The following is a 21,178-nucleotide window of genomic DNA, read 5'->3' as shown; positions in this document are numbered from 1 at the left end:
GGGGGGGGAGCTCGGTGGAGGGCCGGAGGGGAGCGTCTCCTGCCGCCTCGCGTAGTGTTATCAGCATTCACGCGTGGCTCCACCTCCTCCCATCCACCTGTCGCGAAGCCGGGCGGGGCGGGGGGGCAGCCGAGGCAGGTCTCCGTCCGACCCGAGTTTTCATTGCTTGTATGTCATTAAGCCTCCGAAACGTATTGCGTGAATCTGCAATCTTATACCGTAGTCACTAAAAAGGAAGGCAATCCTGAATCCAAGACCCTCACCTACCTCGCATTATTATGCAGATAAATGTATAGAAAATTGGGCAGTACGGTTACTTGTATGTATACCCAGAACTTTGGTCATATTTCCCCACATAGTTATTCAGCTTCAGATGTGTCTTTAGAGAATATGTGCTTCTCATAATGAGTTTAACAGTAGTTTATATATATGAAAATTTAATAATTGATATATACTTTTGCAAATTAAATCTGACACCAGAGACAACTTCTGATAATTGATTTTTCTCTGTTGGATGCTGTTTTTACAGACAACATATTTCTTAGTGATGAAATTATTGCAAATGGTTTCCATTCCTGTGAGAGTGATGAAGATGACAGAGCCTCTCATGCAAGCTCTAGCGACTGGACTCCAAGGCCACGTATAGGTGGGCATTTAAATGGCAGCTCCCAAGATTTTATTATTCTTGAGTTTTTTTGGTGAAAAGTCCTCTCCTCTCCTTCTGGTCAGACAAGCTCTAGGCATCAGTGATGCTGTCATTCCCTATAAATAAGTCTTGGTTTACTGCATACATTTTGCTATTCAGATGGTATGAGTAGCAGTGGACCTCAGATGAGCAGCTGAATGACCCAATGCATCTGGCCTCACCATCAATGCTCCCTCTAAGATGTGGAGCCTTGTGAGCAAAAATTCTACTTTGTGAGCCACTGGCATTAAAGTTGTGAGCGAGCGATTTGGCTTCTGCATAAATTGGTTTGCTCTGGAGCTCTCCTTCCTGGGCTGAGACAAAAATCTGTGAGCCGCAGGCTAAGAAACTGTGAGCTAGCTCATACTAACTTAGCTTAGAGGGAACACTGCTCACCATAACTTACCAACAAAGACCTGTGTTTGCTTCTATAACTGTTAAATTCAGAATCAACAGTTGGGACTCTTGTACTTCTATATGGTGGCTGTACTGTGTTTCTTCTTTGCCTCCTGGCTTTTAAATTCCACTGATCATTAATCTCAGAGAAGAACACATACACATGCTGTACTACTAGGCTGTGTTTCTGTGCCACCACTGCTGGCTTGAAACTGCCAACACAGACATTTGGAGTACCACTACAGAGAAGCCATGGGGGATGGAGATCTATATTGTGAAAGAGGCTACCTTCAAATATCACAACAAATTTTTATATATGATGGGCATTAACTGTTCTTGTTCACCATACTCACAGGTAGAATGCAAACAGAGCTTCCTGGCCTTCAACCGAATTCCAGTTTGCCATTAGATTCACAGTTTATGGGGAAGGAAATAAACTCCTAGTTTGCTAGGTTCCTGCATTCAGACATCATGGCAAACTGACATTTGAAATCTTCATGTTTGGAAAACCTTCAACTGTTTGCATTCTGCATGTAGGGAGAGGAAAAAGGGAACATGCAGCTATGACAAACAAATTGTGTTTATGCCCATAAGGAATAAACAGGCTTGACCTAATGTTTGAATACAGAGAGGAGAGGTGAAATCTACATTAGCAGAGTGGGAAGCAGGTGATTTTTCTTCTGACTAGCTATTTACACAGCTTTGTTCTCAGTTCCAGGGTCTAAAACACAATCAGAAGGCTCCACACATAGCATGAATTAGAAATAGCATATTTGGAACAAAAGATAACAGCGAATTTAGGGCTGGTGAGCTGTTTAATTTGAGCTGTAATAGTGACGTTTATGGTTATTACAACAAAGTAAACATGAAACAATGAAATTGAAGTTCTAACAATTCATGGAATTAAAGCGCATACAAATGATTGTAATAAACAAAACATATACAGCAACTTTAAAAGATGAAACCAGTTCTCAGTCTAGATGTCTATATGAAATAGATTAACTCTAAGATCCACTGTAGCACAGAGAGGTCCTTGGAATCAGACATGTGGGTGGTGATGCCATTAACTTCTTGTGTTGAGAAATGTCAGCAAGTCAACCTGGGGTGCCAGGTCAGTGCTACAGGGTAAACCTCCTGTGTAAACCTGCATATACTCGTTTCTGTGCCACTGACATCACAGTAGGATGAGACTGACGAGAGGCTTGAAAGTGCTGCATTCTAAAGGCTGCTGCTGTCAGCACAGTACCACAGATCTTGCACTTAACACATAGCGATAAACTGTTGGACCAGGATTACTCTCAAAACAAATAATAGGAAAAGCCTGCCCTATTGTTGCTCTCAGGGTATGTTGCTTGTGATACTAATGCAATGATTTCTGTGTATAGTACATTCAGACTGGTGTGTGACTTGGTTGGAAACTAATCCAGCTGTGTTAAAAATGAACAGAAGATGCAGTGATACTATGTCAGCTAGATCACATGTATTTTGTTTTATATAACAGGGCCCTACACTTTTGTTCAACAACATCTCATGATAGGCACAGATCCACGTGCGATTCTGAAAGACTTGTTGCCAGAAACTATTCCTCCCCCTGAACTGGATGATATGACACTGTGGCAAATAGTTATAAACATTCTGTCTGAACCACCTAAAAGAAAAAAGCGGAAGGATATTAATACTATAGAGGATGCTGTGAAACTCCTGCAAGAATGCAAAAAAATTATTGTTTTAACTGGAGCTGGGGTACGTATTTCCTATGGTTAATAGAAGAAATTGATCATTTCTTGAATTCTGAATTGGTCTCATGCAGCTCAGTGCGAATGGTAGTGCTGCTTCTGGACTGATTGTTTCTCATAACCTATTGGTGATTTATATATTCTACAAATCTCCCGCAGGAAGCCTAGCATACAAATAACTGTTAATATTTTCCCTCTAGGCATTAATTATCTTGTATCTTAGTTTCTGCCAATACAGATTTATGCAGAGTTACTCCCATTTAAAGCCACTAGTCTTAGTCCGGGATAACTCTGCATAGCCTTTGATCCTGCTGAGTGTCAGCAGTCAAGCACAGTGTTGTGTACTGTATCCTATGTTCAGCACCTTGTTTCCTTCTGCTTATTTTGTAAGTCTTCCACCCCTTTGAAGCACCAGTAACTGCCAGTCAGCTTCCCCAGAGTACTGTGCAAGAAGCTCTTTCAGGATAGATCAGAGATGAAAAGGGCTGGGTATTTAGTACAGACCAAAAAATGTGACAAGAGCAGGTGACAGGGTTTTAGGAAGCAAACAGGACAGAACATGGCAGCTGCACTGATTTGCCTTGTTTACTATGTTACATTTGTTCTGGTTGAAAGGAAATGCTTGCATTACAAATAAATGCCCTAAGTAGGCTCATTCTGTTGTTTTTAATATCTGTTGAACTGATATCTCTCAATAGGTGGAAAAAGTTATCATTTATCTGGAAGTGGATGGACTATGCTTTAGCTTTTTTTCCTTGTAGTATTTTGGCCTACATGTTCTTTATAGTAGATTACCTAAATGATCTGACAGTACATACCGTTGAATAAGAATTTGCTTCCATGTAACCATATAATTTAAAAATTGTGAAGAGAAGGAATAATTCTTTTGTCAAAAGAAAACGAGCACTTCTGTTTTGCAGCATGTTATTCTAATGTTCACATGACGTAAACAGTAGATACAATTGCATCTAAATACACATTTCATACAACTTTATGCAACATTTCAGGTATCTGTTTCTTGTGGAATTCCTGACTTCCGATCTAGAGATGGTATCTACGCACGCCTTGCAGTGGATTTCCCAGATCTTCCGGATCCTCAAGCCATGTTTGACATTGAATATTTCCGAAAAGACCCAAGGCCATTTTTTAAGTTTGCAAAGGTGCTTCTTCTTTCTCTCTCTCCAGTGCCTTTATCACTACCCTATGACCACTCCTGACCCTTAGGACGAGAGCTTATGTGTAGGATTAGGCTGGAGGAGAACCAATTTCAAATCCCCACTCACCATGACACCCGTTGGGTGAGCTTGTAATTCCCTCTCATCCTAACCTATCTCATGGGCTTGTGAGAATAAAACAGAGAACTATGTACTTGAACTCCTTGGATGAAGGGCAGGATAAAAGTATATTAAATTAATAATAAGAAGCATACTGTTAATGGTACCTGAGTGTAATATTACAAATAATCACATTTGAAGTTCACTGGAAAGTGTTTGAGAACAATAGTCAGAACCTTGTTTTGTTGTTGATTTTATTTAATTTGGTGGATAGAAAGGAGCAAAATAAGAACAATGCCAAGCTCATGGGATAAACAACAAAGAGAATTCCTTCAAATAGCCAAATTTCATGGTCAGGTGCTATTACAAAGGCAGTAAAAGGGGCCCACTCACAGAAAAGGTTGGAGTTCTTCATTATCTCTAGGTATGTCCCTCCAACTCCTTTAAAAGGACAATAATCTCCTACTCCGGTGGTTTTATCAGGACTGCATGCATGACCCTCAGAATACTCAGAACTAGTAAATCAGTTAAAGGGGCTAAAAGAGAGAGCCCCAATTTGTGCATTAAATGTTTAAATACTATTGTGATCTATGCCTCTGATACAGCATACTCTCTTCTGAGTGTTTCCTTGAGGGAGAGGATTTAACTAATTCCTCTAATCATTTACATTTTAATCTTCAGATTATACCACTGTTGATTAGTCTTCTCCATTCAGATGTCGTATTACAGTAATATTGAACTGAAGCATAAAGCTTAACACAAACTGAAAATAATGTAGATCCAGTTGGTCAGCCATGTTGGTCTCAATCAGTACAACAAATTTAGTGTCCAGTGGCACCTTTAAGACCAGCAAAGGTTTATTCAAGGCATGAGCTTTCGTGTACACGGACACTTTATGAAATACAAATAATATATTCATGGCTAGAATCCTGATGTTGGAGTTTTTGGCAACAAACACTAATGTTGATTTTCTGATACTGCTTTTCTGATATTGCTTTTAAGAGTAACTGACATGCCTAAATAGAATATGTCAGCCACAAAGTTCTTTACATAATTCTTTCTAAATTCTGTAGGAAATATATCCTGGACAGTTTCAACCATCTCTCTGTCATAAATTTATAGCGCTGATGGACAAAGAAAGAAAACTGCTTCGCAATTATACTCAGAATATAGATACACTGGAACAAGTTGCAGGAATTCAAAGGATAATCCAATGTCACGGTCAGTCAAGCTTCAGTTATTCTCTATCCTAGACCTAGGGGTTATGTTGATGTGATCGTGGATACAAAGTTTGGGCGTAAAAGTGTCCTCCTGATGCAGAAAGTATTCTACACTCTTGGAAAGGCTGTTTTGTACCTTATGTGTGAACAGTGCACAGGAAAAGTGAAACTGATTCCAAAGATGTATGCTTGGATATATGAGAGAATGCACAACAGGCTTGTACAGCCTCTTACATGAGTATAAGAACTTGACCTACCCTGACCTGGGCAGCTGATCTTCTCAGATCTTGGAAGTTAAGCAGGGTCACCTGTGGCCAGTATCTGGAAGGGAGACCACCAAGGAGTACCAGGGTTGTTACGCTGAGGCAAGCAGTGGCAAACCACCTCTGAACATCTCTTGCCTTGAAACCCCTCCGGGGTCACCATAAGTCGGCTGTGACTTGATGGCAGGGAAAAAATCTACTTGTGTGAACTTCTGCACAAGTTTTTGTGTGTGATTTTGTGGAACAGCATTAGTGACTGTTCCTTTCTGTTCACAGTTCTCTGGCTCCAACCTAGTGAATTTTGCAGTTTATTTTCTAGAGAATATAAGGTGGGCTCAATATGTTGACCATCCTATTTATAAATTTGGAAAAGATTGTGCCTTAATTCTATAATGATGAATTGTTTCGTCAGTTCTTTACCCTGAATTTTCACTTTTCATTTAAGTAAAGTCACTAGGCTTTCCACTTACAGTGGGATAAGGAAAAGGATGTAGGCTATATTTTGCTCAGCTGCTAAGCAGTAAACCAACTTCCAGTGTGTTCTCTCGCTCTCCCCCCCTCCCTCCCTCTCCTTACTGTCAAGGCACAGCTGACTTACCAGTAGGATTTTCAAGGGAAGAGACTAACAGGTTTGCCATTGTCTGCCTCTGCATAGCCACCCTGGTGGCTTCATGGTCTCCCATTCATATACTAGCCAGGGGTGATCCTGTTTAGTTTCTGAGATCTGATGAGATCAAGCTAGCATGGGTTCTGGCATGCAAGAAAGGTTGAATTGAGTAACAAGTACTTAGCAGTTTCTTTTTTTTCAATTTGGGGTTTGCTATAATATGGCTCCCCCCCTCCCCCTGTAGCCTTATGCCCCCCTCACACCATATGATTTATGTCTATGGGACAGTGATACAGAAAGAAGTAGCCATCCTTAGAACATGTACAAAACTGTAGAGAAACACTGTCTTCTAGGAGAGAACATAAGACAAAAAATTATGTGCTCATGTGTGACTGTGTGTGCACCTGGAAATCATGGCCATCTCTGGTGACTGACCTGTACTGGAGGCCTGGAGGATATTCAGAGAGTTGGCTGAATAAAGCCTGCCTCTGCCCCTGGTATTTCAAGGAGTCTCCCATCCAAGTACTTGCCAGAGTCAACCCTGCTTAGCTTTTGAGATCTGGTGAGATCAGGCTTGCCTAGGCTTATCCAGGTTAGGGCAGAGAGAGCATAAAACTTGATGAATGAGACATCTGGAGAAGGAGTATAGAAATATTTCAAATGAATAACAGATTGAGTTTCTGCTGGAATAAACGAGGTAATCAGGGCATACATGTTAATATGGACCCATCAGAGATGTCAAACTCATTTTTATGAGGGCCAGATCTGACCTAAATGAGAACTTGCTGGACCAGGCCATGCATGTCATAAAATGTAATGCCAGGTAGCGGAGATATAAACTTTATAAAGGACACAGACAAACACAATTAAAGATTTTTTAAACTTTAAATAAAATATGCTTAAAACACTAGCACTCTTGCAATATTTTGTCTATTTAACAGTGTCTGATAATTGACACCTCTGCTCTGAATTATTGCATCAAAATGTCTGTGTTGTAGCAATCTTGATTATGGTGTTCAGGTGTGTATCTGTAAGCTGCAAACCTACTTTTGATTTACTGACATTCATTACAGAAATCTCATGCTCAGTGTTCCTAGCCTAGGGCCTATGGAAAAACATGAAATGGCTGGGCATTGCAACCTTTTGTACATAAGTTGCTTCATGTGCTGGTCAAGAACATGAGAAGGCATCCTGACGCAGACTGAGGGCCATGTGTTAGTCTACAAACCTATAGTCTTCCCCAGAGAAATAACTACAACGTCCTACAAAGTAAATGTGCCGGGTGAACTTGGTCTGGACAGCCTAATCCACCTCATTGGCTTGTTGTTATTCCTCCTCTAAAATAGTTCACATTGTTTTCTTACTGAGAGAGACTGGATCATGAGGGCATGAATACAGTGAAAAGAGGCCCAGTTGCACCCAGGAGAGCCCTGGCATAAAGAGCCCAACAAAACACACACACACACACAAACACACTGTAGCAAGGCACACAGAAGCTCATACCTTGAACAAAACTTTGTTGGTCTTAAAGTTGCTTGGTATTTCTCCCATGAAATTGAGGCAGCCCAGCAAAGCAAGCTGTCCCTCCCTTCCTTCAGGGAGGAGCCTCAGCCGGTGGAAGGGAAGAAAGGCTTCCCTTTGTCTCCTTCAGCCTGGGCAGGAAGCAAGCTCTGGCTGTTTCCTCCCTCCCCCTGGAAGTAGGAGGGGGGGAGCCTCAGCCAGTGCTTTACCAGACTCTCTCAATTGCACAGGAGAGGCTTGCCATCTATCTCTCCTGTGCGAATGAGACTAGTAAAACAAGCTGTGATGTGGCAGCAGCAAGAGAACTGGAAAAGGAAGTAAGAAACAACCAGGGCCTTGCAGACTGGATTGGGGCCCTCCGAGGGCCTGATCCAGCCCGTGGGCCATATGTTTGTCACCCCTGAATTACATCATAATTTTTTGTTAGTGTGATTTAGAGCCATTGTGGCTCTTGCAGAATTCCAGAACACTTGAGCCTGTGTTTGTTCAGAAGTAGTGTTGTTTAACATCATTTTTACATTGTTGCTACCCACCTTAGGCCCTAGGATGCCTGGGAGAAAGACAGATACATTTAATATTTTAAAAACATATAAGTTCTAATGATTTAAAAGGAATTTCCACTCAAGGAATTATTTACAGAATTGGACCCTTGATAAGTGAAACAACAACCAAGAGACCCAGCCGCGGGTGCCTGATAGGTAGTCATTTCCCTCAATATGTGGCCCTAGTGAGGTAGTGTAAATTAAATGTACTGTGTAAACCGCTCAGAGCCCTCCGGGGGTTGAGCAGTCTAGAAATTGAAAGTTAAGTAAATAAATAAAATAAAATGGCTCTTAATACAATCTGGAAAGAAATTAGGTGGTACATTTGGCCTTTATCTTTCATCCCCATCACCCAGGGTCCATGCTAAAACATGTGGCAGATAAGAGTCTCCTGATGAACAGAAGTGAATCTATAAAAGGAATTCACGAAACAAATGAAATACCAGTAATCTCCTTTATCTGTGTGCAAAATCAAAGCAACTATAATGTTATGCTTTCAGATTTTGTGGCTACAGGAAGCTGAATATGACTTCGGTTACAATTGTATACACACATACTTGGAATTAAGCCCTATTAAATTTAACAGGGTTTGGTTTTGAGAAAGCATGCGTAGGATTGGCTTTTAAATTGTTCTGGTAACTTAACTACTTGAATTTATACAATATTTCAGTAAGGCTCTAATTTCTGCATCCACAAATATCTTGCTGTTTTTTTTCAGGTTCCTTTGCAACAGCTTCATGCCTAATCTGTAAATACAAGGTTGATTGTGAAGTTGTTCGTGAAGACATTTTTAATCAGGTAAGAGTAATAGGTTTTGTTTTCTGTGGGAGGGGGTGATTTTCGTCTGTTCTACCCTGTCACTGCAGATCCCCTTGTTGCATCCTGTGGTGTTCTTGAGAGTCCCACTGACACCCTAGGAGCAGCAGTTTGGGGAGCACAGCAAGCTGCAGGGGGAAGCTGAAGGCAAACAAAATCTGTTCTGAAAGCAGAGCTCTGCTTGTAGTCCTTAAGGATCCAATCCATTGTCAGGTACATTTAATGAACAAACGTCTTTATAAAATTCAGGACATTCACATCATTTTCTCCTTGTTCTAGGACAGTTGCAGGGTTGTCATGATGACATTCTAACTTTGGCCAAACAAAGAAGACTAAAAGGGCTCTTGAGTTTGGAGAAATGATGACTGAGGGGTGACATGACAGAGGTTTACAAAATTATGCATGAGATAGAGAAAGTAGAGAAAGAAGTACTTTTCTCCCTTTTTCTCACAATACAAGAACTAGTGTGCACTCAATTAAATTGATGAGCAGTAGGTTTAGAACACATAAAAGGAAGTACCTCTTCACCCAAAGAGTAATTAACATGTAGAATTCACTGCTGCAGGAAGTGGTGGCGGCTACAAGCGTAGACAGCTTCAAGAGGGGATTGGATAAACATATGGAGCAGAAGTCCATCAGTGGCTATTAGTCACAAGGTATAGATAGCAAGAAATTGCAAGAAGATAAATAGGTACTGCTTCAGTGGGAAGGTAACAGTGTTCCGTGCGTCTTGGCATTAAGTTATGCCGGCTGCATGACCACGGAAATGTCTTTGGACAGCACTGGCTCTTTGGCTTGGAAATTGAGATAAGCACTGCCCCCTAGAGTCGGATTCGACTAGCTTTCGAGCAAGGGAGCCCTTTACCTTTACTTTTTATAGATGGAACACTATGTCTAGGGCAGTGATGCTCTGTATTCTTGGTGCTTGGGGGGCCATAGTGGGAGGGCTGCTGGAGTTGTGGCTGGTGGACCTCCTGATGATACCTGGGTTTTTGCCACTGTGTGACACAGAGTGTTGAACTGGATGGGCCATTGGCCTAATCCAGAATGGCTTCTCTTATGTTCTTAAGACTTGGCATGTATATTGACATCTCCCAAGATAAAATATGTAGGCATCTCCCAACACCAGACCAGCAACTCTCTCTGCCAGCTCAGTTAAGAAGTTTAATGGAAATATTGCCAGTCAGTATACCAGCAGGATCACTGATCTGTCCCTGCAATTCCACACAAGGTACACAGAAGCTGTGTCCAATTCCTCCATGGATTGACTGAATGCACAGAGGGGGAGAGCATGCATAAGTGCACTGGCCCTGCCTCTGATAGCTCATGACGAGTATAGTGCCTCTGTAGAGGCAACGCCCATAAGCACGCTTCCTCCCCATGAATGGTAACCTTTAGAAAGCAGCATCCCCATTCACAGGAGGGAGCATACACATGGACTCTGCTTCCACATGTTAGGGGTCAGGACCATCACACTAGTGTTTACACAGCAACTGAAGCCAGATACCATCTGTACGGGGTTATCTGCAAAGAGAGAAAAATTCCTGGAAAGCTGTCACCATCCCTCTTCCCCATCCCTGAGATCAAAACTGATGAAAGACTGAACACCAAGCCAGAAAAAGCTGTGATAAAATTGGACTACTTACGTCATATGGCCAGCTTTCAGTTCAACTGGCTAGGTCCATATTCTCTATAGTCCTGGTTGTACAACTGCAGAGTAGGCAATGGGTATAGAACCCACAAGGCAGTTTGAGAATAAGGATAGAAGAGAGAAGGAAATGAGAAAGAGGGGCTACTGATTCAAGAAGGTGGTGCTTGGAGGACTATAGGCCAGGGCTATGAGACGCAGAGCCTGGAGCTTGTTACAGATGTGCTGTCATGAAGGGTTCCATATAAAGGGGTTGTGCCAGTTCTGATCTAGCAACCTTAAAGGCAAAAAAAGAGTGGATCTGACTTAATACACTGGTTGATTGGAAGTATCCAGTGACTTTCTTGGCAGCAGGCTTCCAGTTCTTCTAAGATTAATGATTATGATAAGATGTGGTGTCTTGTCTTTTGCCTACCCTCAACAGCAAAACTCAAATGACACTCCATGCAATTTACTCTTACGGTTTTGTGAAACTATTATCTACACAATTTGAGATTAATGTGTAATGTCAGTTGGGTTTTTCTCTGGGATACCTTCCAGGAACTGTCAGTGATTTTGCTCATAATGATGCTTTTAATGTGGTATGCAGGCATGTAGAATAGGTCTAACGTTCATTATGTATGCTCAGGTATTACGAGAAAAACTCCATAAAATGTTAAGGACCCTACTGAGTGCAATCTCAGCAGCAGCTGAAAAAAAATCTATAACAGTTGTATGCAGGCCCATAGCAAGGGTTTTGTGACTTGTGGGACATTGGGTTTTTTTGGTGGGGCTTAAATTTTACAGTTTAAAAAAATATAACAAAATAATAAACCCAGTCCCTGCAATCTCCTCACCCCACCACTCCTTGGCTGTAATTTCTCTCCCCAGGGGGGCCTAAGAAGAGGCTGTAATTGAGCCTTGTTGCACTTCCTCTTGTTGCTGGCAGCTGAGGGGTTGGGAACAAAGACAGTGGCGGGGGGGGGGAGGAGCAGCGGAAGAAGTTGCTGCTGCTGCTGCCGGCAGCAGTAGGAAAGGTGTGGCAGAGGTCAGCAAGGCGGAAGAAGACAAGGCCGATGGGCAGCGTGACTGCGACGGCCGCTCCGACTCCATGCGTGGTCCGGCCTGCCCAGGCTGTTGAAGCGGCAAAGGCTGCCCAGGCTGTGGTGGTGGTTGTTGGCGGAGCTCTCTTTAAAAGCTAAGCAAGAAGGCGCTGCAGAGCTGGAGTGGGCGAGGTGGCTGGGTGAGGGTGCGCTGGGTTGGCAAACAGATTTTTTGGCTTCCCCCAGGACTACCTTTCCCCATGCCTCAGCTGTGGAATTTACACAGCAGATAAAGTCTCAGTGAAATGAAAAGCCGTGGAGGGCGGTCCTGGAGATGTCATGTGCAGCAGGGTTTCTCGGCTCTGTTCTTGGTGCACAGCTTGCCGCGGGAGCATGCACCTTTACAAATGACTTTAAAATGACTTTAAAAAGCTTTTACAGGAGAAAAAAAAAGGGAGCAGAGCCCTGAACAGCCCCGCCTTAGCTACAGACCTGGCTGTACGTGTTACATCTTCAAAATATGTCGTGGAGATTTGACGTTCTACACAAGTTATCTATTGCCGCTAATGCACTGAAAGAATGCATTTATTAATTCTAAACACTGATCCACTTTTCTGCGTGCAGGTTGTTCCTAGGTGCCCCAGGTGTCCACCTGACGAACCCCTTGCCATCATGAAGCCAGAAATAGTATTCTTTGGTGAAAATCTACCTGAGCAGTTTCATAGGGCCATGAAATATGACAAAGACGAAGTTGATCTTCTTATTGTTATTGGGTCGTCTCTCAAAGTAAGACCAGTAGCATTGATTCCAAGTAAGTGTTCATTGCTTACTTATTTGAAAGGGGGGGTCATGCTTTAGATTAAAAATGTATGGGGAACAATTCATACAGCTTATATATTGTACAATGCAGACACAAGTGGAGTTCGGGAGCTTCCTAGATTGAATCACTGTAGAAGTAATGATTAAAAATGTATGGGGAACAATTCATACAGTTTATATATTGTACAGTGCAGAGACACAAGTGGAGTTCGGGAGCTTTCTAGATTGAATCACTGTAGAAGCAATGAGTGTATGTGTGTGTGTACTCTGGAATGTAACAAATAGCACTAAAATGGTTGAACAAGCTTATATCATCTGCCATAAAACTCAATTTAACTTAATTTTAATTTTTTTCCCTTAAATGTAGGTTCCATCCCCCATGAAGTGCCTCAGATTCTAATTAATAGGGAACCGTTGCCTCATCTACACTTTGATGTGGAGCTTCTTGGTGACTGTGATGTGATTATAAATGAATTATGTCATAGGCTGGGTGGCGAATACACAAAACTTTGTAACAGCTTGGTCAAACTTTCAGAAATAACAGAGAAACCTCCACGAGTGCACAAGGAACTTGAAATACACTCTGCTGAGTTACCACCAACTCCTCTAAACATTTCTGAATATTCTAGTTCACCTGACAGAATGGTGCCACAAGATTCTCGGGTGGTACACTCAGAGCCTTCTTTTGAATATAAAGCAGGAAATTCTGATGCTGCCTTGGTGTCTAAAGAGAACTGTCTAGAAGGGAAAGAACATGACATTCAAAATTCTCTAGAAAATGCAGAAGGTCTTACTGACCAGTTAGAAAACCCAGAACATGTAAAAGAAAATGGATCTAACCAAGGTGAAAACAAAGAAAGAATTTTATCTGTTGAAACACTGAGAAAAAGTTGGATCAACCGATGTGCAAAAGAGCAGATTAGCAAGCGACTTGATGGTAAGTTCTGACTTCTTCTAAACACCATGGGTTGGATACTATAAAGTGAAATGCAACCCACTTTTTCATCCAAAACCACAGAACTGCTCAGCCAGTTGGTTGTAATATAGTCTGTGTATGGCTGCCTTTTAAGACCTCTCAGAAACTTTGATTTCTCCAAGATGCTGTGATAAGGATGCCGACAGGGATCTAACTGCAGTGATAGCATTATGCCTGTTACTGCTTTGGTTTCCTGTCCATTTCTAGGTGTAGTTCAAAGTGCTATCTTTGACTTATGTAAAGCCCTTTAAGCAGCGTGTGCTCAGAGCATCTGAAGTGCTGTTTGCTCCTTCAGGCTGCTGTGAATCTGCCCATTCATTTAGATCTTCTGAGGCTCCTCTCCATATTTTCCCCACCATCTGAGATGAGGGTTGACTCAGCAGAAGAGGGCCTTTCCTACTGTGGTGCCATATCTTTGGACTTCCTTGTTGATCATTCGGTTGACACTGTTCTGTTACTATAGTGATAGAATTTTTATCTGCTGTTGGGTTTTTTGTTACATTCTTTGCCTTTTTTTCTTCTGCAGTGAATTGGTGAAGGGTGTTTAGGGGTGATCTTAAGAGATTTGAGAAAGAAGGGGCAACAAAAGTGCTACTTCTAGGTCTTATGTTAAGGTGGAACTTATCACCATGGGTATTTGCATGTTCTGCTCCTGCATTTCCCAGGATCCACCTTTTGTGTGAGACCCAGGAGAACAAGTAAGAGTATCACACTTAGAAAATCTGAATCGAGCCATTGTTGCAAGAGAAATTTGAAAATAAGTTGTAATAATTGGTGAACAGTTCATTGTTGATAATGAGCTATTTGTATGAAGCAGTGCACAACATGGATTGGTTGCTTTTCTCCACATCAGACTTTTTTGCTATTTGCAGAGTTAAAGCTTGTGTCGAGCTACTGCATACAAATGGATCATGTCACATGGCAGCAGAAGGTGTTGTCAAGTCATAGCTGACTTATGGCGCCCCTGTAGGGTTTTCAAGGCAAGGAGATGTTCAGAGGTGGTTTGCTTGTGCCTCCGCCTGCCTCTGTGTTGCGACCCTGGACTTCTAGGTGGTCTCCAATCCAAGTACTAACCAAGGCCAACTCTGCTTAGCTTCTGAGGCTGAGCTAGTGTCAACTATCCAGTTATACCATAAAAGCAGTCATAAGTTCTTGTTTCCATCTCCCAGATGGCAAACTGCAACTGTGTTTTTCTTGCATTATGATTTGTATTAAAAGGCAGCAGTATGTTTTCCTTTATTGCTTAGCTTCTGAGGCTGAGCTAGTGTCAGCTATCCAGTTATACCATAAAAGCAGCCATAAGTTCTTGTTTCTATCTCCCAGATGGCAGGATATCTAATGGTATATTGAAAGATATCTTAACTTTGGATGCATCTTCCTTTGAGATAAAGCTTTCATGTATTTACTAGTTGTGTTAACATCCCTCAGAAATCTTGAGTTCCACAAGCCTGTTGTAGTTTGCCATCGTAGAGCCCAAGAAAAGTCTTGTATAGTGAACTGACTTAATAAGCATTTAGATGATAAGGTCAGATGTTATGGCTTTTTTTAAACTTGGTCACCAGTACAGTCTGATAACATACCTGAATTACTAGGAGAATTTTAAAGCAGCTACTTGAATTCTTCTCAGAGGTGAAAGGCAGACATGCTGTGGTAAGGATCAGTACACGACACCACTATGCTGCATGACCTCTTCCCTGGAATCCTAAAGCCCTTTTATCAAACCTTCTGCATCACGGGGCGTTTGCTTGCAGCAATTCCCTTGCTTATAACTGTTGCATCTTTCAAATTCTTCTATAGGTTTTTTATAATTACTCATTCTGAAATAACTCTTCTTGCTAATCAAATGTGTTTCAGGTACTCAATACTTGTTTTTACCCCCAAATCGCTATATCTTCCATGGTGCTGAGGTATACTCAGACTCTGAAGATGATGTCATATCCTCCAGCTCTTGTGGAAGCAGCAGCGATAGTGGGTCCTGTCATAGTCCAAGCTTAGACATAGAAGATGAAAGTGAAATTGAAGAATTCTATAATGGCATAGAAGATGATGATGCTCCTGACAGAGAAGAGGAGAATGGGGAAGATGGAACTGACCTTCAAGAATCTGTTGATGAGTCAGCTTCTGTAAATGAGGCTGTAGGACCTGATCATCAAACAGACAAGCTGTAAAGTAATTACTGGTTCCAGGAACTTTTCCACCAGCATTAGAAATTTTGGCATGTCAGAACGAATATGTACTGAATTTAGAACAAGGAAATAAGGATGTAATGTTTATATACAACTAGAGTAGATTTTCATGCATAGTTTTCTAACTTTTCAAATCAAATTCTATAAAGGCACACTCAACACTAACTGATCTTATGTTTCGAATTTTGAAGAAGGTACTACGTATCTTGTACTGTCATTGCATTCACGTTCATTAAGTTAATCTGTGTGATCTGTGTGTATATATACAGTATTTTTTCTTAACAAATTTCAACCTATTATTTTTAAACAGTTTGAAAAAAGCCATTGGAATGTTAATGTAATATAAAGGGAACAGCTAAACTAGACCAAAGAATGGTATCTTCCACACCTCTCTTGCTTTGTTATATTTTGGTTTATTTAAAGCCTGCTTGTATTTCTCCTAATTCTCTTAATGCATAATCTGTTAAACACTGGTATTTCCCCAGAATTTCTATGGCAGCTATGTTTAACAATATTCTTCATACTGAGATGCATGTGAGCATACTGAAAGTTAATTAGACATGATAGCAACGCACCTGCAAAAAATTTTTAGATTACTAGAAAGTGCTTTAAAAAAACCTCCTGTGGATATGTGCTAGTGCCTATGCCTTGCACAACTGTAGCAAGAAAGTGTTCAGTTAAATGAAGTCATCAGACTTGTTTTGATTGAAACAACAGATCTTGATATAAGATGTTAATATACAAAAATGCTTAGTGTAAAAGATCCTTGTATACACTGCCAAGATGTGAATATGCAAAATGTACTGAAAGTGTATATAAGGGGAAAGCAAATGCTACCCAAATAGAAAAAGTGCTTCTATACTTTTTATACCTTACACAGACATTGGTAAGGAGTTAACTTAGACTTCCACTGTAATATGTGAATAGCAGTTTAAGCATGATTTCAAATGTGCTGCCTGAGGGCTTTCCACTTTGGTTTGGAAACCCTAATACCACTTGTTGGTACAGTTCTTTTAAGCAGCTTTAGAATTTCCCCCCATACTGCCTACATGGGTATTGCAAATGTTTCCAGCTGCAGATTGTTTGTTTTTTGTTTCCTATTTCTACATTAAAGAAGTTTTGCATTTCTTTTGAAACCACTTTCAACTGTGTCCCAAAAGAGCTCCACCAGTCATCATTGAAGTGCATTGCTTTAATATTTATTCCATTTTGAAATATGTATAGTAGCTGTCCTTTTAAGCAATTAATACATCTGTTTTTGTAACACAGCATAACAAAGTGTTAAGAATGGCCTTCTGTGTTCATCTAAAAATGTTGGCATGTTTTCTCATGGCCCAGGTTCTAAATGGCAGAACTTAGTGGGCTTCACTAAAGAATGCAATATGTTTCGCTTTGCTTGCATGTCAAAATGTATTTGTGCTATAGGAGATATTTTAAATGGAAAGATTTTGTTTTTAAATTATTTTTACAGTGTGGATTGTTTTCTGCTTTTATATTGTATATAGTGTCTTTTATGTAACCAACTGGCAAATGTTTTGTAGAAGACGGTTTAAAAAATGACTGGCTCTCTTCCTGCAACTTTTGAAATATAAAACCAGTGTTTTATACTCGTACAGTTTGTTTTAAAGTCTATTAAATTGTCATTTACCGTTTGGTTTCTGTTAAGAATGTGTGTGCAAAGCCTCTTCTCATGAAAGCTGTCTTGCCAGTGAATATGAAATACAGCGTGCAGCTGGTGAAAAGCTTTAATTGTGGTGCTTCCCCTAAGTCAATGAATGCTGCTTCCATCTTACCGAGCAGGCACCGGAGTGTATTGTGGGGTGGGATGCCAAGAGGGATTATGGATTTTGTTGCTATATCACCCATGCTGCTGCCAAACAGTCTTCCTTCCTGAACTGACCTCAGGAGGTATGCTCCCTGCAACTGTTTTTGTAAGCTTCAGTATTCATGTAGAAGCCCGGTTTAGATTTTGCTCAGGAAGGATTTCACAGGTTCTATAGCATCTGTCTCAGACTTATACCTAGACACATTTTGTTTGGGCAAGGGGAGAATGATCTGAAGGTATAAGAACTTGATATAACTGTTATTGGATAGGTGGATTATCTGCTGCAGTTTAGACTCCTAGGTACTTTCGACAATAAAACAGCTTCTGAAGAAGCCCACCTGGACCTTTATGGATCTGGATAACTTCCAGCCATAGTCACATCTCTTATTTGTGCATATTCCTAGAATGGGAGTCTTGAGTCTCTTCAATGATACTTACTTAGATCACTTTTTGGACTGGATCCTTTTCTACCTGCCTTGGTTACCCTTAAGTGATGACAAAGTTCTACTTAACCTCTGCAGTTCTTAAACTGCTGACCATAGCATCTTTCTGGATTGGTTAAATGGGGTGGGAGTGAGAGGCATAGAATTAGAATGGTTTTAATCCTTCCTGGATGAAAGATTCCAGGAGGTAGTACTGGAAGACAATTAACAATGGTAAACTAAGAACTTTCAATTAAAATTGCTACCAAAATATTTTATTTAGATACATTCATGCACAAAAGCAGTTAATCATTTTGGATAAGCCCTTATTCTCCTGACTTTACATTTTAAAAACTGTATTAAAACTGGTACAGATAATAATGTACACAGAGATCATATGCTTTTTCCTCCCACCCAGTGTTCCCTCTAAGCTGAGTTAGTGTGAGCTAGCTCACAGTTTTTTTGGCCTCTGGCTCACACATTTTTGTCTCAGCTCAGGAAGGACGGCTCCAGAGCCAACTGATTTATGCAGCAGCCAAATCGCTCGCTCACAACTTTAATACCGGCAGCTCATGAAGTAGAATTTTTGCTCACAAGGCTCCATGGCTTAGAGGGAACATTGCTCCCACCCCCAATCACCTGTCTCATGAGTAAATCATGTCTGTACCGATCTTCTTGCTAATGTTAGTGCTGAAGCAAAAATATGTAATAATGGTTCAAAATATTTATGAAAGCCATGATCTGACTTCACTGGTTAACTCCAAAAAGGCAGAAGACAGAAGTTTATTACCCACCAGAGTCATAGCAAATTCCAAATACACATAAAGAATAATTCCATTATCAAACTGATCATATGCATAATCAATAAAACTAGTTTTATTGGATAAGGTATCAGGCCTTATCCTTGCAGCATGCAAGATAGCAACAGTTCTAGCAACTTATTTTTGTTCCTCTTAATTAAAAAATTAAGCAATATTTTATCTGGAGACAACAGTTACTTGAATAATATTCCCTGCTGTGTTTCATACAACGTACAAAACCATGAACTAGATCTTCTGCCTTCCACTAACTGTGTACATGCATGCACACAATCCTCAAAATTAATTTTCTTTTATCTCCCCTGTAAAAGTACAGCTTCATAGCCACAAGTCTTAAAATGGTAAAGGTATTTCTCAGTCTGTGATCAGGCAGGGATAACCCAATAATCTAGCCTCTGCTTCCACTCAGCCATAGATTAAAAGGTACTACCTGTTCTTATTACAACAGTTTGGTGTAGTCGTTAAGAGCACGGGGACTAATCTGGGAGAACCGGGTTTGATTCCCCACTCCTCCACTTGCAGCTACTGGATGAACTTGAGCAAGCCATAGTTCTGTCAGAGCTGTTCTCTTGACACTTCTCTCAGAGCTCTCTCAGCCCCCCCTACCTCACAGGGTGTCTGTTGTGGGGAGGGGAAGGGAAAGGAGTTTGTAAGCCTCTCTGAGACTCCGAGTGAAGGGCAGGGTATAAATCCAATCTCTTCATCTCCCAAGATTCTCATTTGTGCTGTGATTTAAACTTAGGCTGCTTTCCCACAGATACAATTCTCTATGTAGCTCTCACTGGAGCAAAGGTAGAGAGGCATTTACAGTGGCAATGGAAGCACCCACATGGCAGTTTGCCCTGCCCTCAACCTCCCATGGCTAATAAATGAGGAATTGCCAATTCTTACAGCATTATGTCATAACATCCTATCATAATCTACTAGTTCCCAGGGTTTTTTAAAGCCTCTATAGCTGTTTTCATTTCAGAAATATAAGAAAACATGTAGGCTGCATCTTTTACCTTAACTCCACAATTAAATTTATTCACTTTATTTATACCCAATCTTTCTCCCTAATGGAGTCCCAAAGTAGTTTACATCCTTCTCTCCTCCCTTTTATCCTGACAACTCTGTAGGTTAGGCTGAGTGTGTATAACTGGCCCAAAGTTACACAGCATGGCCGAGTGGGGATTTGTATGAACAGTCACGACCCTGTCTAGAAACAAATATTGAAAAAACAGTCATGAGCAATGTTCCCTCTAAGCTGTGGAGTCTTGTATGCAAAAATTCTACTTTGTGAGCTCCTGGCATTAAAGCTGTGAGCGAGCGATTTGGCTACTGCATCAATTAGTTTGCTCTAGAGCCATCCTTCCTGAGCTAAGACAAAAAATGTGTGAGCCAGAGGCGAAAAAACTGAGCTAGCTCACACTAACTCAGCTTAGAGGGAACAGTGGTCATGAGAGTCTGACCCACAAATCAAGATAGTCAACAAGACTTACAAAGGTTTTTTTTCCTATATATTTTTCCCAATAGACACTACATGACAATGAATACATTCCATCAAATCATAAGAAAACCTTTGTATAAGAATACATCGTCATTGTCTCTGGATTTTATGACAACGTTTCAAAAAACGGATTGTCCTCAGGATATATTCTATAAAGTAGTACAAGAGCTTTCATGCTCATAAAGTGCCATACACAGAACCAGGAATGATATGCATTTAATAGTAGGACACTGATCTCAAAGCTATTCAGGCTGCAAACATGCTACTCAGTTTCTGACGGATCCCATGATTTGATGGAATTTGTTCATTGTTATGTACTGTCTACTGGTAATAATAATAAATTGGGAAAAAATTCTTTGTAAGTCTTGTTGACTATCTTGATTTGTGGGTCACACACTCTCACAACTGTTTTTGCGGTATTTGTTTCGAGTGGGGATTTGACCATGGGTTTCCCAGATCCTAGCACAACATTCTAATCACCACTTCACACTGGCTTTAAAAGGTCTGGACATATGTTTAAAAATGGAATCTGTGGATAATGACAATAAAACATTAAATAAATACAGCAGTTTATGGGCTTTTTTCAAAACCTGGAAAAGTCCTCTAGTGTGTGTGGGGGGGTATGATGATGGGTGATTAAGCAAGGAAAACAGGGCTGATGTGGGCAAGGCCTGCAAAAATCCACACCTTCCTGTCCACATGGAAGCTAAAAGTCATTTTGACTGCAATCTTATGTCCAAATGGCTTGGGGAGAACTCACAGCAAAGTGGTGGTGGTCGTGGGGAAATAAGCAACAGAAATAAAGGATAGCATCATGTTGATGCTCCTAAAAATAGCGCTGCTGCACAGAAGCCAAGGCAAAGCAAAACATCCATGTGGAAAGCAACTCTAGATGTACCAAATTTTAAAAGTT

The 21,178-nt window shown here is 40.9% G+C and overlaps 1 protein-coding gene across 1 annotated transcript in view; it reads left to right on the top strand.

Moving 5' to 3' along the window:
* The window catches only part of SIRT1 (sirtuin 1), a 17,823-nt gene extending 543 nt beyond the window's left edge, over nucleotides 1-17,280 (top strand). The window contains exons 2-9 of the mRNA XM_015423188.1: nucleotides 530-646; nucleotides 2,583-2,824; nucleotides 3,825-3,977; nucleotides 5,165-5,312; nucleotides 8,963-9,042; nucleotides 12,355-12,541; nucleotides 12,917-13,486; nucleotides 15,380-17,280. Of these exons, the coding sequence (XP_015278674.1) occupies nucleotides 530-646; nucleotides 2,583-2,824; nucleotides 3,825-3,977; nucleotides 5,165-5,312; nucleotides 8,963-9,042; nucleotides 12,355-12,541; nucleotides 12,917-13,486; nucleotides 15,380-15,693 (1,811 nt within the window). The 3' untranslated portion in view covers nucleotides 15,694-17,280. The remainder of the gene's footprint in view (nucleotides 1-529; nucleotides 647-2,582; nucleotides 2,825-3,824; nucleotides 3,978-5,164; nucleotides 5,313-8,962; nucleotides 9,043-12,354; nucleotides 12,542-12,916; nucleotides 13,487-15,379) is intronic.
* The last annotated feature ends 3,898 nt before the right edge of the window (nucleotides 17,281-21,178 follow it).

This window comes from Gekko japonicus, unplaced genomic scaffold (assembly GCF_001447785.1).
Source record: "Gekko japonicus isolate JY-2015 unplaced genomic scaffold, Gekko_japonicus_V1.1 scaffold1368, whole genome shotgun sequence".
NCBI classification, from domain to species: Eukaryota; Metazoa; Chordata; class Lepidosauria; order Squamata; family Gekkonidae; genus Gekko; species Gekko japonicus.
The sequence above is the reverse complement of the archived record's forward strand: the minus strand, read 5'-3'. Positions and strand labels throughout refer to the sequence as shown.